This window comes from Gouania willdenowi, chromosome 6 (assembly GCF_900634775.1).
Source record: "Gouania willdenowi chromosome 6, fGouWil2.1, whole genome shotgun sequence".
NCBI lineage: Eukaryota > Metazoa > Chordata > Actinopteri > Blenniiformes > Gobiesocidae > Gouania > Gouania willdenowi.
Genome location: NC_041049.1, coordinates 58,714,387 through 58,732,041, shown reverse-complemented (window position 1 = coordinate 58,732,041; position 17,655 = coordinate 58,714,387). Strand labels below are relative to the sequence as shown.

Genomic DNA, 17,655 nt, shown 5'->3' with positions numbered 1-17,655 from the left:
CAGATACAAAAATGATTGTCTATGTTCCTAATCCTTATTATGGACTTGATTTTGAGCTTGTTGTTTGTATTCATCCATTTCAGCTGAATTCAGCATCTGGACCAGAGAGGCAGGAGCAGGGGGTCTGTCCATTGCAGTCGAAGGCCCCAGCAAGGCTGAGATCTCCTTTGAAGACAGAAAGGACGGTTCCTGTGGAGTCTCATACATAGTGAAGGAACCAGGTACCACTATAACCTCATGCAGTGCTTGAATGCTATCTTCTTGTGTTTTTTCTTTTGAAGTCTGATTTTTTTCACAACCTGTTGTTGTTGTTTATTTGATGATAAGGGTGAATAACCCCTCTGCTTCCCCAGGTGACTATGAGGTGTCAATCAAATTTAACAACGAGCACATCCCCGACAGCCCGTTCATCGTCCCCATTGCTACGCTGTCAGACGAGGCCCGCAGGCTCACTGTCACAAGCCTTCAGGTTAGCATGCACGCCTGTCCCATTTGTTGTTTGCACAACCTCAACAGCAATGTCGGATGCAAAATATTCACATATTGAAAATATAAAGATTAAATACCCAGATGGTGTGGAATATGATGGATGAGTGTCAGTAGATACTTCTGTCTAATAGCTCTTTACCCTTGAAATGTAATTGAACGCATGGGTTGGCGCAATACCCACAATAATATGATGGCAATGCTGGCTGGTGATAAAGGACAGGATTAACTGTGCCCTGCCAACTTGGGGCAACAGAAGCTGTGCTATGACGACACATAGTTTCTGTGAGAGATCAGAAAGAGGAGAAGCTGAATAAAGACAAGAGGCACAGCCTTGATCTGACTTTTGTTGAGTTGCTTCCATGGCCTTGATTACACCGTTAAAGAAAACGAATCCCCGGAACCATTTAGTTTCTGCTGAAAACAAATGTATTGGCTATGAATTAGGGTTGTTGATTGATCCTTTTCCAACTCTTGACATTTTCGTCAAAGTCTTTCTGTTTGGCATATTTTGTTTTGCTGTTGGCTGAGAATGGGAGTTTGTGACGTTTTGGTGGCTTCTCACATCATGTTTGTTCTTTTTTCAGACATTAAGTGTAAGAGTAGATGTTGCGTCTCACTGACAGCGTTTGACGTGTCACGCTGTCAGTGAGACGCTTCTGATGAAGGCGAGACACATCGCTGAAACTGTCAAGCACAAAGGGTAAAGAGCAACATCTACTCTTACACTTAATGTCTGAAAAAAGAACCAGAAAACGTCTACAGGAGTAAGAAGACATAATGAACGTTTTTGAGCTATGAACCACTACTGTTGGCCCCTCCCCTCCAATAAAAACTTGCACCTGTCGATTCTGAATTCTTTAGCAAGTAGGTTGGATTGAGAGAGATGTTAATAGAGAGGTATAGTGGTAATTGAATAGGTAGTTATCATAGCATAGATTAGGAGATTTTATAGTATAGACCCCCCCAATCAGGCGTTCTTTGATTACGCCAGCCAAACCACGAGCTTTAAACAATGCAAAAACTATTTTCTGGACTGAAATGAAAGAGTGCTTGTAGCTGCCTAAAGCTAAGTGAAGAGCATGATCCACCTTTTAAATGTCAAGCTATCACTTATGCCTGCTTGGCTCTCCTGTCCGCCTGTGGGGCAAAAACACTCCTCGCTGTAAACTCTGACCTTTTCTACCTCTCGTCAGAGTTATCTATTCTGCTTCAAACACAATGAGTCACCAATGAGGCCTCCATTAGGATGTGTGCCCACACACACACACACACACACACATTTTAAACATATTTTTTCCTGTCTGTTGTAGGAGAAGGATTTAAAGGTAAGCCAAGAAGCGTCTTTCATGGTACAGCGTAACGGCGCCCGTGGTGTGGTCGATGCCAAAGTCCACACCCCCTCTGGCTCCTCAGAGGAGTGCTACGTCACCGAGCTTGACAGCGGTATGAACCATCAGTTCTTCTTGTGTTGCTGAGTATGGTCTAGGGAACACATCAGATTCATGTGCTTCTGTGATTTCAGACAAAAGTGCAATCCGTTTCATTCCAAGGGAGAACGGGGTTCACTCCATAGATGTCAAGTTCAATGGATGTCATATTCCTGGGAGCCCTTTTAATGTTAGGGTGGGAGACCCTGGGCTGATTGGAGACCCAGGCATGGTGACTGCCCAGGGCCCTGGACTGCACGGAGGAACCACAGGTAGAAAAATAACCACCATTCACTTTCTAATTCCCAGTTAAGCTCCACCCTTACACAACAAGTCCTTGTGACCTATTTTCTCCATATTTTTTTTAACTATTTAGGTGTATCCTCGGAGTTTGTGGTCAAAACCTGCAATGCAGGCTCTGGCACACTGTCTGTCAACATTGACGGGCCATCCAAAGTCAAGATGGATTGTCGGGAGTGTCCTGAAGGCTACAAGATCACATACACGCCCATGGCCCCTGGAAACTACCTAATCACCATCAAATATGGCGGTCCACAGCACATTGTGGGCAGCCCGTTCAAGGCTAAAATCACAGGTCAGCTGGACACTCCCCCTCTTGTCTGATCCGTGGGTGACAAGTGTCTTGATTATGAAACAAGCTGTGAATATTCAGAAAATGTTGTTACTTTATTCGCTCTGTGAAGAGTGACAAAAATAATCACATCTTGTCCGCTTTAGTGTATTATTGCCTTCTGGGTGCACATAGATTGCTTTTTTTTCCCCAAAGAATTCAACCCAAAAAAAATATGTCCCAGTAGTAATTCACTGTATTAAAGTATTATGAAATATTTTCCTATTTGTATTCAATTTTACTCTTCCTTGCACTATCCCCAACTTGTCTATAAGCACCAACATCTTTGCTTGTCTCATATCTACATCGTTTGCAGCTGACTGATGGCTCTGGATAACCTTTTCCCCCTTCTCTCACTCTCTACTGCAGGTCCACGACTGTCAGGCGGCCACAGCCTCCACGAAACCTCCTCCGTCCTGGTCGAAACTGTTACCAAGACCTCTAAAGTGGGCGGTGCCTACAGTTCCTCCGCCTCTGCATCCTCTTCCTCCTCCACCACCACCACCTCGAGCAAACTGACATCTGATGCCAGCAAAGTGGTCTGTCGTGGGGCAGGACTGTCCAAGGTGTTGGTCGGCCAAAAGAACAATTTTACTGTTGACTGCAGCAAAGCAGGTGAGATAACGTCATCTACACTGTGTTAATCTGTTTTTGACTTCATGGTTATAATAAATCAAGGTGTAAACATAATATTCATATTGTCACGTTTGAATAAAGTTAAGGTGACTGTCCAACAAAACTCTAATATACACATCTTTTGTATCTCATGTTTCTGCTCAAACAATTACCGTATATATATATATACACTACATTAGCTTTACTATCTGGAGAAAGCAGTTGTTGTCTTTAAAACGTCTCCATAAACTTTGGCAGTAACTACAATTTGCAGCCCTAAATGTTACAATTGCACCATAGGTTTATTTAAGAAGTCATTTGAGTGATTTCAAGTGCTCTTTAAATCTTAGCAGACCCTTAATGCAGCACTCTAGCCGACGTTTGCTAATGCTGGGCTTTAGCCATTACCACTGCTGAGGGATGTGCAAAGTTTGCTGCATTGGTTGCCTTGATGAATAAAGATCATTTTCATTCCTACTCATAAAACAAACAAAACAAAGCAGTTAAGGATATTAATCTAAGCAACGGAATCCAAGAAAACATACTCTCTAGTTTTTTTCATTATCAATTAACAAATTTAATTTAAAAAAATGACATAATTTTGGCATCATGGTATAAATGACCTTTTTACAGCATTTTAAATTTCACAATTGAAGCATTTGAATGCAAAAATGTAAACATCAGTTTTTCACTTATGGAGCCAATAAATCATTGTTTAAAACAAATTACCAACATCATGGTGTCTAAATGCAATGTGTATTTTCGGATTTGCGTCTTAGCAACTGAATTTTCAACAGCCGTTTAAAATCTGTCTTTACACGTTAACAGCTGCTGTTGTTTTGCCTAAAATCGCCCAACTCGGACTATCGTTGCTCTGCAGCTATAATTGAGTTTGAAACGAGTCAAAACTATCTACAGATTTGTATTTCTAGAGGGGAGCCTGCTTTGTGCCCAAGCAACCTTTGAAACCTTATACAGAAGACAAGGCAATTAAAACTGATAAAACAGGGCTATTAAATTCCATGACATCTTCATTTGTTGGACTTTATTCATTGATTTTGTGAGTCTGGGAATAGCTTTATCATAGGGACTTTCTGTTACACCTCTGTATTGAAAAAGTACTGCACAAATAATTTGTTATTTGATTGATTGTGTTCAGATCTTAATATATAATATCATATTTTGTTCTCATTTTAAACCTGCAGAGTTGTGCACCTCCACATTACAGTGATTAAGTTCCATTGTTTCTGTCTCATCCAGGTAGCAACATGCTAATGGTGGGTGTACATGGACCACACACTCCCTGTGAGGAGGTCTACGTTAAGCACATGGGCAACAAGCTCTACAATGTCACCTACACAGTGAAGGACAAGGGCAGCTACACAGTCATTGTAAAATGGGGTGATGACAGCGTCCCTGGGAGCCCTTACAAAGTGGTAGCACCATAAAAAGAACTCACGTCTTTCTGTCTCCAATGACCCAGAGCCCCTTGGCCCTTATTGTGTGCAAGCATCACTCAAAATTCCCCACATCTTTTTTTTTTTTTTTTTTCTTCATCCGCAAAAGAAATGCAGTTTTCTCTTTGATGGACTGCAACGTGCTCGGCATGCACAAACACATTTGGACTTTAGCTTGAAGCTTTCTTGACGCCAAAAAACGTTGATGTGCCAAAAGTTTTATATTAACTCCAGAAATTACATTTGACACTTTACTCATACTAGCCTGCATCTGCTATCAGGAGGATGAGGAGACAATGGTTTAGGATTTTTTGAGTGATGTTGGAAGATAGTCTTGCTCTGTTTTGCCTGTGTCGATGAATGGCTCGATGCAGTATTCGAATGTTGGTGGAATCAGCAATGTTCAGGTGTGATGCAGTATGTTAGTTTTGTATGTTTTGAAATGGAATGTTGACCTTTTTGTTGTTGTTATATTAACCTATTTTGGTAAACAAATTTAATAAAGATTTAATGGCTAACTTTCCAGACAAGGCTTGTTTTTGTTTTTCACTTTAGTGGCAAACACTGCACTAACCATGATGTATCTACTGAGTTTTACAATTTCCGTGGTTTCATCAAGTCGCAATTTACTGTGCATTGCTGCTGCTTCCATCTGAGCAGCTGTCAGGATTTGTGCCCCTGATCAGAGAGACTCTCATTCCTGCCTATTGTGTGTAGACAAGCGTTTCCTGCCCTGCTGAGAAGCACACAGCCACATAATCAGATATTGAATCAGCTGTAGGCCTTTCTTTGCCTTTGGCTCAATATCACGGCTGCCTTGATTAAAATAGCCCTGGGTAATGTGGTATTCTTCCAATTTGTACTCTGAACGTGTTTGGATGCAATCACAAGATGGCAGCATAGTCAAGCTCACATCTGCATCTGCATCTCCATCACGAGTCCAAAAATCTCCATTGTTCCCAGTGAAGATTAACTACACTATAATCTACACAAGGGAGCCTGCAGAGCGGAGAAACCAGAAGCATCAGCCTCCATTGTTGGAGCAATTAATCCTATTGGATCAGAGATGAAATACAAGTGGTTTCTGTTGTGGCATCCTCAAAGGGGGGGGGAGGGAGTTGGGGTTGGTGAGTATGGGGGGGGCTGCTGAGGCACAAATTTAACCAGAAACAAATTATGCTTGGCTTTCATGTATTCCACTGCAAATGTGCATGTGTGAGTAATCACTTGACCTGTGCCTGTGTTTCTGATGCCATCGGCGTGGTCTGTGGGCCTTAGTCCCACAGTGAGTCAACCACCCAGCCTCCACAGGGTGACACACTCCACCAGCACCATCCTTCACAGAGAGGAGCCTATAATTAGGTGCTAATTTTCTCTGGTTCCTCTGTGACATGATGCTGGGGGCCATGGCGAGGCAAAACAGAGCGAGCGAGTGGATATAATGAACAGTGGTGAGAGCTCGGCTCCGGACCATCTGGCCCGAGTGGTTGACGCTGCTCGCTGTCTGTGCTGACGTTCTGGGAGACAAAGGCAGGGCCTGCCACCCACGCCAGCCTGTCCTTCCCATCCGGCTCCTCCAGACCAGACCAACGTCTATCTCTAGATGTTTCCAAGCGACTCAGGAGGAAGATGCAGCTCCTCCTTGTGCAGACAGCAGCAATCAAAAGAAAAAGAAATGGAGTAAAGAGGGAGGGGGAGAGAGTCGGAGGAAGAGAGTGAGAAAGACGGATTAGAGGAAGAATGGGATTAAGGGAATCCAGATGGAAGAAAGGGAGACAGGCTCATAGACTCACACAAAAACACACAGGCAGTTTAAAAAAAGATTAAAAAAAAAAAAAAACAGACAGTGAAAATGAGTCAGTCATTGACCAAAATACAGGAAAAACACTCCGGTGATCTGCATGACTTCACAAAGCTATACAGATTGAGCCGGATGATAATTCTGCTCAGAATACACACGCTTTTATCTCTACCATCCCTCGATCCGCATCCTGTCTCTCTGTCAGCGCCCCTCGCTCTCTGACACAGTGAGAAATCTGGATTACGTTAAGGATGAAATTGTGTAAAGGCCTGCCTCCAATCGCTTTGGAAGTTGGTGCTCTCAGGGGCAAAAATCTAATTCTCCAGCCTGCCCCGATCATGCTGACTCCTGCTCTCTTCTCTCTCTCTGTCTACTCTGATCCAGCATCTCTCTCTCTCCCTCGCTCTTTTCTGCTCTTTCGCCAATTTAATTTTTCCTCCCTCTGTTTAAATTCCAATCAATCTATGCTTCTGCGGTTTATTGCTCATCTTACTTCTTCTGTCACCACAATCTGTACCCACAGGCCTGCTTCTGCTACCTTTGACCTTTTTTCTTTTTTTTTTTTTATCAATGCTGCCTGTCAAACATGGAAATCTTTATAGATGGCTTACATAAGACACTGATGCCTCTTGGAGAAGATTAGAGAAAAGAAAGAGCCGAACTTGCCAAGCTGAGTGAAAAAACAACTAAATAAACAAACAAACAGACCAACAGTTAAATAGATGTTTGCTCTGACAAATGGACGTCGAGTCGTGTTAATGAATGGTAATGCAGAGAGCGGAGAGCGATTGCTGTAGAAGTTCATCCATTCCATTTTCAAGCAAGCCCAAAGGCACTGCAAGGGAATTGCTTCATGCATAGTTGATATACTGATAATCGACCAAATAAGCTAATAAGTGTTTATGCAGAAAGCTGCACTCTGGGAAGTTAGTATTTAGCTGCGTTATGCTCACACCTCAGAGCTAATCTCTCGCCTCGAAAATGGAGCGATACATGAAAGGTATGCTGTCCCATGGATGAATCAGGACCATGTTGTGTTTTATTCATATAGAACACAAATTAAATATTTATAACAGAGTTGTTGTTATGCTTTCCTCTCAGTCTCTTCTTTCTCATGTACACAAATTTTGATTAAAAATCAGACGATGCCTACAAATTGGTTTTCTTCAACAAGAAGAGTAAAAACAATACAAATGGATAGAAGGGGTTCCCACTGGGCATCAGCAGATTGTGTTCATGCAGCATGCAAATGCATGAGGCACGAACCCGGGCCAACATACCTCAACGCTAGCATCTGAACGCGCTGCAGTATAGTGAGGAATGGATTTCTGTTGATGGGAGCAGCGGACGAGAGATGCATGCCAAAGACCTGCAACCCAAGACAGCGTTTTACAGAGGCAGGAAGGAGGGAGTGCACACACACACACACACACACACACACACACACACACACACACACACACACACACACACACACACACAACACACACACACACACACACACACACACACCACACACACACACACACACACACACACACACACACACACACACACACACACACACACACACACACACACACACACACACACACCACACACACAAAGAAGCAGTGTGGTTTGACTTCGTTTGGTGTAAGAACAGCAACAGCCTGAGGCAGCCGCACTGACGGGAAGAGAAGCTGTCCTTTTCCATGAGAAAGGTGTGTTCACACTCCTTTAACGGAGCAGCAGGGACATGTCAGGGGCAAAGTCCCCATGTCTCCGTCTGTAATTGGAGCGTATCCCTCTGCCCTGTCCCTATCACACTATGGAGGAGGAGGGCTGCTGTGCTAATGGATAAACGCCCGGCAGAGGGTTTGTCCTTGATGTGCAGGTTTGACAGCGACCCACGCTGAGATTAGCCTGCAGATTAAAAGCAAATCAGAACACTTCGTCCTCTCCAAGAAAGGCGGCACATTCAAGGATAAAGTTGTGTGCTGTGATGGAGTGGGCTGGGCTGCCACAACAGATGTGTGTTAGTGTGACGGATGTGTTCTGGGTGAGTGGGCAGCACTGGGTCACCGAAACCTGGAGAACAAACACAAGCCCAGTAAGGACACATCTGTGCATACTGATGCTGTGTTTGTTTCCAATAATGCTGAAATGGCTTAAGGTATAGGTTTCAGTGACAGCACCTTTGGAGAAGATTTAGGAGCAGATAACAATGTTGTAATTACTATTGCTGAATTGAAAGTGTGGATGCTCAATGAGCTATAAACAAGGTTGCCCCAGTTCCCTTGGGGTAATTGTTTAAAAAGCCTGCAACAGTCCGGTCCAATGATGGTGAAATGGGAAGGGGTGGTATCCTGTAATTTCTCAGACCAGTGAAGCATGTTCTGTACAAGTGGCTGTGACTCTGACTGATCAGAAATGAAAGCGTAACTTTTTGTCTCCTTTTACTGTAGTAGTGAAAGTCATTGGTTTATTTCTTCCTTTTACCTGGATCTGAAAGTCCTTTCGGGGTCAATGGGTTCCACCTACTCTGCTTTTACATTTCAGACTTTACCACTTTCTATTTCTGAAGCCCAACAGCTCATGTGAAATGTATCAGAGTGCGTGCACAGGTGGTTGAACCTATGTTCCACTCAGCGGGAACAGCTTAGAAGAAGAAGACTATGACCTTTTTTGACACAACTTGCAGATGGTTCGTCTGCTGCTGTTCCCATAATTGAATTCAGAACACTCTCGTAGAAAATCACTAATTCATCACAGCATCGGGCTTGTCTAAATGTTGCTGTGGCCCCTGAGCTTCGAAAAGGGCAGTCTGGCTGTGCACAAGCTAAACAACTGTTAGAATTAATTGTTGAATGTTAATACCAGCAGGGTTCATGGACATGGACAGACAATGTGTCCGTCATGCAGGCTTGACCGCAGGAGAGCTGTGTACCTGCGTGATATCCCTCTGATCTTGTTGGCTTACTCCATGACCCACATCACATCGCGCCATTGATTTACATGCTCACTTTGCATTTTCACCTGCTGAATGTGACAGGGGAGAATTATGTTTAAACACTGCGCAGAGCTGCATTTTAATTAGGGATGCACATCTTATCCTAATTTATTTCAATTTAAACCCAGCCCCCCTTCAATGATGTTATTATGTATAAATCTTAATCTTAAACATGGATACCTTCTCCTTTTGCATACCAGATTCATTGACATGGCACTATTTTTTCTTTCACATTTAAAACCATCCAATGATCTTTGTACTGTACACGCAGCTGTAAACCCACATTTGCATACACTTAGACACGCACACAGAAATGTGTACACAACGATGAGCGCACGCTCCCACCAGCGGACAGAAAAAACAGGTTGTGTCAACATGTGAAATGAAGATAAACATATCAGAGTCCCTGGTTGGTTAAATTGGATGTAGCCATTGAATGAAGCACATGATCACTTAACCCTGTGTCTTTAGGCGGATCACATTGTTTTTTCCGATAAAGATTACATATTTCATAAGGGTTTTTTTTTTAGGTGTAAACTCTTATTTCCATCACACGAGAGAAAATGTGCCAAAGTACGAATGTTGTCTTTGATTCTTACCTGAAAAACATGTAGCTCAATGTTAAAAGCTGCTCAGAAGTCACACAGAGTACGCACACACACGCTTGCATCTGAATCACTGCAAAATGCATGCTGTGCAGGGACTTGGTATCCTCAACACGCTTCCAGCCATGATTAATAATGTGTTGCGTACATTATTTAGATTCTTTAAACTAGTTACTGGTATATTAACATGCATATTACATTATCATGTGGGTTCAGACCACATTAGTGTCATGTACAACCATCACTGATCCCATAAAATGAATAAGGTGCGCCGCTTTTAGTAGGTGGGGGTTTGCTACAGGCTGCTTACATGGACATCCTGTCCAAAAATGTAATCAATGTTTTATACACACTGAACCTCCAGCATCTTCAGGAGACACAAGCAGAAGTTACTTTTTTGTTTGTATTTTCAATGTAGTTTGGAAACGCAAACAAAAAGACATCTCACAGAAAGCTTTTTTTTCTTTGAGATCAGCTCTGGTGCTTTCACTTTTTATTGCTTCTACTGTTCTATAGTCTCTATGTCACCATTTTGTTTGATGTGGTTGCTAAATAAAACATTTGCCTCCCTCTGGGCTTCTTCACAGAGGATTTTGCCCCTGCTACCTGGACCTGGATAAGCAGAGAACAGCCTGTCTGGTTCAGATCCAGGTATATGTAAACTGTATACCATGGATCTATAAATACATGCACTGTACAGCCATCCTTGTACACTGATTCATACCTTTACTGTTGAACAACTCCCCTTAAAGTGGAACTAAGCCTAAGGGCTGGGTGATTTGGTCTAAAAAAAAAAAATTGGATTCTTAAAAGAAAAATTCGTGCGTCAATACGATTTTCGATTTATTTTTTTTTCATTGCACTTAAAATGACTACAGACATCATATATATTGTCAAAAGTGCAATTTTATTGCTGTGCTTGTCCTCAAGAGTTAAAATGCATAGAACAATCCCAAAATAAAAAGTAAATGAGGCTCTGTCATTCAACAATTTCAAGCTTTAAACCAGGTTTAAGCAAAAGTGCAACAGCAACTTCACAGTAGCTTCAATTTTCTGATTAAGAAATCAAATAACTACATATTTTATAACATTACAATTAAACTCTTCCCTTAGCATCTCAGCATAGTGCGAATAAAAAATTAAACATGCCTTTGTCACACAAATAGCGTATACACAAAGGGTAAATCAATGTAAACAAAGAGGGGGGGGCTGGCTCACATCGCCCTACGGTAACCCACAAGGACGGAACGCGAAAAACTGTGGTGGGAAAAAAATTAATAATTAAAGATTTAAAAATTTAAAAAATAATTTTCTTTTTTTTTAACTCAAATTTGCAAAACAAAAATTGTTTTTAGCTACAAATTCGATAAATCAATTAAATTGATTTTTTTTGCCCAGCCCTACTAAACCTTGAAGTTTTGGCTGACGTGCACTAGGCTGGAAATGAAAACAAACAAAATGTCTTGATTGTGGGCGTTGAGATTAAGACACGCCCAGTCCCTCTCTGACAGGAGCCCCGTTGTAATCAACAAACAAGACGCACGCACACACAATCCCACCGTGACACTCGCCCCGGAAAACCAATTCCTGTGCACACACATACCAAGGGAGATGAACATACGGCGACAAAGAGTCTCATAGTGCACGTACGATCTGCCTGCACACACACATATAACTTGATTAACCTTCTGATTAGAGCAGAATCGGCTCTTTATAGAATAACGGAACCACAACCATCATAGCATCTGAAGCAATCCGCATGGAGCTGTTCAATCAGCACTCATCTGAGAGGAAGTCCCTCCTACCAGCTGTTATAGGAGGGGCGGAGCCAACAGTGCGGGTTCGCGATGCAAAAAGCCTGAGAAACATCACACTCTCATTCTCAGCCAATAGCTATATTTAATTGTAATAACCTGGTTACAACCCATAGAGGGCAGTCACTCTTACATGTTTACAAGAAAATACACCAAATTAAAATACTTTGAATAAAATGTCGAGTTAGACGAGGATCAATCAACAACACTATTTCATACCCAATTGTGGTATTGGTGTTTAGTTACTCTTGAAACAGAATGCCTCTTCCTAACTCATGCTCAGATTTATTAGAAAAGTGAACCTGTCAGAAATGTTGTTCTTCAGTAGAGACAGTTTTTGTTTGTATAGCTGTGAATACGAAGAGGGAGAGCTCCCCCTCAGTACGGTGTACAATATAGGACATCCTCAGCTCTCAGAGTCAGGTATCAGGTATCAGGAAAACTTTATTATATTTTTATTTTTTCATGTATGAGACCAAACAAACTCATGTCTCAGCAAAACCTGCGTCAAATTAAACGGCGTCAAATGGCACGGCCTCAATTTTTAAAACACGACATGACGTTTTATTTTGAAGGAACTGGAAGTACACACGAAGAAGTAAGTTGAAAAGCCATTTTTTCCTTTTGTTTTTTGAAAGTTAACATATATCAAAGCATTGTTTGATTAATAAATACATAGTTAAATGAAACGTTGATATATCTTAACCTTTAAAAATAAATAGAAAATAATAGCTTGAAGTACAGAATGGGCTATATGCACAGTGAGACGTGATGTATTTCCGGTTGAAAATAAGACTGATGAAGTATTTCCTGTTACCGCTTTCAAACAGTCAAAACAGTGGAGAAGTGAGCTGTCACTTTGAAACGTATTTTTCACAGTTTCGTTTTATTGTGCCTGTTTGTGTGGTTGTGTGTCTTCACACCGACATCCAAAATGACAAAGTTTGCCTTCCAAACAAGAGAATATCGCACATCAAGATATCACTGTTGCGTTCCTAGTTGTACAGCTTCAGCTAGATGTAGTTCTGCTTTGAGTTTTTTACGTTCCCACAAGTGGATGAGCTTCCAAAAAGTGGATCACCAACATCCGGAGAGATAAACCCTAACCCCTAACTCTGACATAAAGGAGCAATCAAATGCACAAGGGCATTGGAGGAGCTGTTCCTGTTCTTTTTTAATGGAATAATTACTCCCTTCCTGCACCTCGTCCTGGTGTTTGGGAGCAAAGAGAGCGACTAGACTTTCCCACTGAGGACCCCGAGGAAGAAATGGATGTACCATGTCCTGACTACGACTACTGCTCGTCTGCTGAGCCGGGTGCATTGGACTTAGCCCTCAGTGTAATAGAGGATCTCCGGCCGGAGAACGCGGCGCTCCGGAGACAGATGGAGGAGATGGCCATCAGCATCAAGATTGGCTTGGAAGGGTTTGCTGCTTCAGATGAGGACATTAGGTTTTATACAAGGTAAGAAATGCTATCAAAACATAGCTGTAGCTACTGTATTAAAGTAGCATTAGTGCCTAGCTACACATAAAACAAGAGGAGTGGGAAAAACAGTTTGTAAGGGAAAGTAGCTTATGCAAAAGTATAAGATGTCCGCTGCTAGTCATTTGTCATAATACAGTAGGGTTAGGAACCGGAAGTTCTTTCACGGTCTTCACTCAAACGTGGAAGTGAAGTGTGCATATACTGTAGCCCATTACAGAAGTCTGAAGCCGTGTCATTTGACGGCGTTTGGTTTGACAAGTGAGGCAGTGTCATTTGACGTAAGTTTTGCTGAGATGTGAGTCCGTTCGGTCTGATAAATGACAGAGGTTTTCCAGATATCCGATACCTTACTCTGAGACCAAAGGATGTCCTAAAATGTGCAGGTACCTCTGACATCCTCAAAAATATGCAAACTGGGAATTATCTGACCTTTAAGTTACCAGATATCTGCATGATTTCTCTCATAGAATAAAGGTCATCATGATAAATGAAAACTAGAGTCACAAAGATCTTGACAATGACAGGAAATGGACTTTGATCATTTTTTTGCATGAGGCAAAATGATTTCTCATATTTTACGTACTGCGGGGCACTACATTTATTTGTGCAGCCATGCATTTTAACCCTGATTGAAGTGTTGTAACAAGATGCAATTGCATGAAATAACTTCCAGTAGACACACACACACGCACACACACACACACGCACACACACACGCACACACACAAAAAGCTTTTCTCTTTTTCAAGATGTACAAATACACCTCATAGAAATAAAAATTCAAAGAGCCCTTTTCTTCCTTTTAAAGCTTCAGTGCAACAGGATCTTTTAGATCAGTTCATGTTGATGTCTTGTTGTATTGTAATAAAAAGAGACCACACAAAAATAAAGACATTCTTTCCTAAATGCCACGCAAAACCCCTCCTCTTCTTGAATATTCTTAAATTTACCAACTTCCTGCGGATAATGGCAGTGGGTTATTAGAATTAATGCTTGCGGTGTTGCCTTTGATAAGAGATAATCTACCATCTACTGCCTTGTATCTCTCAAGCACTTCTAATCTAATTTTGTTTGTGCTGCACAGGAAGTCATTACAATAAATATTCTGTGAATCCGCTTTTCAGATTTGACAAATCTTATCAGCCCAAAGAAGACTAAATCCATAAAAAACGTCAAAGGAATACACAAAGTTTAACACTGATCAGACACCACTGACAGAGAACATAATCATCTCTTCATCCTGACACCTGCTAGAATAGGTGGGTTATAGTAAACGTTGGGCGTGTGTCAGAAACAGGAAACATTATGCAAACAAATAGAGCGGGTTTGACAAGAATCAAACAGGAAAGGTTGGGGAGGGATTACTGGGTCTGAGCATCTCTGAAACTGCAGCTGTTCTGGCTCTGCAAGTGGTGAGCCAGCAATAGAGTCGTGAGTGGCTAAGGCTCATTACTAACCAGCATCGGCTTGTTAGTGCGCTTCAATACCTCAGACGAGCTGCTGCTGCTGCTGATCAAATTGCTGCAGAAGGTAAAGCTGGTTTACATAGAAAGGCGTGACACCACAAATGGAGTCATGGCTTGTTGTGTATGGCAATCAATCACCAGATTCTGTGATCCACTCTTTTTCGCTTCCTCTCGGTTTTGCTTTCACGGCCTACAAATCCAATGCTGTGCTGCTTCCAATAAAATAAATAAAGAGTGCTGACACAAGTCCTGGGTGTCAAATGTTGTTTCCCTATGTGTTGGTTGTATCAGGTTGACAAGATGGTAATCCATTATCATCAATTTCACTGCCTTAAGTATAAGTCATAATTTCCCATCCAAGGTGATGGATAAAGTGTTGACATCATTTGTCAGCCGTGTCAGCTTCTTCTCTCTATTGTGTCATAGCAAGGAACAATATACTGTATGACATAACACGGTCAAGTTGGTCATATAATATAAGTTAACCTTGACTTTCATGCACGTGAATATGAGCCTCATTACCTCCGCCAAAGAGGTCATATTTTTACCGCCGTTTATTTATTTGCTTGACTGTTAGGAGGATTATGTCAAAAGTGCTTAATGGGCCCATGTTAAACTAAACTGACATTTTTGTGCTTTTTTTTTTTTTTTTTTCTTTTCTCTTTTTTTACTTGTCTGCACATGCTGTCAAAGGTCAACACCACAGGAAGTGCAATCATTATGAGACAGCAATGCATATTTTGTTATTGCAATAAAATACATTGATTTATTTTATTGCTTTATTGTGACCATCACCAGCCCTCCCTAAGGAAGGGTAAGAAATCTTTTATTATAGGGAGGATATAAAAAGGGAGAGCAGTGTTACACCTAAGTGGAGGGGGAGGGGGAAGGGGAGGGGAAAGGGAGCAGGGAAGAGAGACTCAAGGCAGGAAATAGAAAAGGTGGGGAAGAATAGACTGTTTTGCAGTGAGGGTGAGATGTTGTAGAATAAATTGTGCTTATTATGTTGTGTAATCCAGCCAGTATGGTGACAAGTGTGAAGCTTAGCTATAATGGTGGTGGCTGTGAACAGGGGGAATGAGTGAGTGGTAGTACCTAAAGCAGGTATTTGGGATTAACGTGTCTAAGGTTAAGCCCAGAATGAGTTTTATCCCACATCCCAAGGCGTGCCAGTTCATCGTATACCAGTATATGTGCAAAAAAAAAAAACACTACTGCAAACCCAGGAACTGCCCTGGGCCAGCAGATGCAGCCAGGCCAGCAGAAAGAGCGGGGGCCAGGGAGCCCCAGGCAAACCCCCCGCGGCCGAGCAACCCCCCAGATGCCCCCAAGAACCCAGGCCGAGAGGCAGCCACCGCCTCCCACACACACATCCGAGGAAGCCCCAAGCAGCCGAGCACCCAGCGCATCCCCCCACCGACCCCAACCCCCAACCCCAAGGCCCCCCGCCAGCATCCAGCCCCCCCCACCCACCCACACCCAAGCACCCAACCCCCCGAGGGAAGGGCCCAGAGAGCCCCCCGCCCGAGACCCCAGCAGAGGAGCCAAGGCCCCCGCCCAGCAGACGGCCAGAGCCGCGCGGAACGAGACATTTCTGTGCTTTAAACATCATAAAAGTGCTATTAGGGCTTCATACACATGCACAAAGTGTTTTTTTCATAGATTCCCTCAATCGTTAGTTAGAGGGTGATTTGCTCCATTCTTACTGCAGGATGAGCCCAAACACCTCCCTCTAATTTGATGACGCGTTCCCACTTTGATGACGAATTTGACGCGGCACTGAACTGGAGAAGCCGCGCCTCCAGGAAGCTCTCTGCCGTGATTGACATGTAAACAGACACGCAGTGCTATGTATGTGTTTTTTACAGTCTATGTATGTACCAGTGATGTATGTATGTGTTTATAAAGCAGCATGAGCTCGGCTACGGAGTGGTGGGAGGAGGAAGTCAGTGTTCCGCCTATAGACACGCCTACTCATGAATATGCATAACTAGGCCACAAATCAGCCCTTTTGTGTAGAGTTGCTCAGAAAGTGACTTTTCAGAGGCTAAAACTCTAGAAAACAAGCGAGTTCGGGAAAATAAACCTCAAATACTATGTTTTTGGGGTTCTTAGAACAAATGGAGATTGGTGAAAAATAGCATGACATGAAAACTTTAATGGATTTTGACAAAATTTTACAAAAAATAGACCTAACGCCAGGGGTCGCTAACAAGCATGGTCCATGTGAGGCGTCCTCAGGCCTGTTCTAACAGCAGCACTAGTCACCAATGAGTTCCAACTACACGTTTTTTTTCACACGTTTTTGCATCAAATTAACCATCTTTGAATGTTTATTTTCACTGAAACGTTGTGACAAATGTGTCAAGTATCCCAGATAGGATTATGTTAAAGATGCTGTATGTTTTGGTGTTTTGATTGTGATCAAATATAAATATATATAAAAAGGGAAAGCTGATTTTAATAAAATCTTACATAATTGTTTAATTGCTACAGTTTACAGTAAAATAGGAACAAGATGATTTCCTATAAAATGTTTCAGAAGTGGTTGTTTGAAAATGAAACCTAAGTATTTCATACTTCCTACTACTTTCCTTCATAGTATTTCCCTGTAATTCAAGTGAAACTGTGAAATTTTAGCTTTTCACAAATGTATATCAAACTGGTTCAGATTATTCAGTACCCTTGAAGTACCTTGGAGTTTCTGAGAGGTAGGTAATCCCTGCAGTTTACGCCATGGAAAATGAATTTACATGTTGTAGGGTATCCGGATCAATATACTAATTCTGGATCAGTTTAAAAAAAATGTAAAAAAATTCCTCTCTCATCATTGCTATAATTAAAAAAAAAAAAATCATATTTCAGTTAG

General features: G+C 42.1%; 1 protein-coding gene across 2 annotated transcripts in view; it reads left to right on the top strand.

Moving 5' to 3' along the window:
* flnca (filamin C, gamma a (actin binding protein 280)) overlaps positions 1 to 5,149 on the top strand; it is a 30,102-nt gene extending 24,953 nt beyond the window's left edge. For both annotated transcript variants that reach the window (XM_028450037.1, XM_028450036.1), the window contains 7 exons: positions 84 to 221; positions 354 to 469; positions 1,800 to 1,932; positions 2,012 to 2,188; positions 2,293 to 2,511; positions 2,917 to 3,162; positions 4,423 to 5,149. In XM_028450037.1, the coding sequence (XP_028305838.1) occupies positions 84 to 221; positions 354 to 469; positions 1,800 to 1,932; positions 2,012 to 2,188; positions 2,293 to 2,511; positions 2,917 to 3,162; positions 4,423 to 4,610 (1,217 nt within the window). In that variant the 3' untranslated portion in view covers positions 4,611 to 5,149. The remainder of the gene's footprint in view (positions 1 to 83; positions 222 to 353; positions 470 to 1,799; positions 1,933 to 2,011; positions 2,189 to 2,292; positions 2,512 to 2,916; positions 3,163 to 4,422) is intronic.
* Positions 5,150 to 17,655: the final 12,506 nt, after the last annotated feature.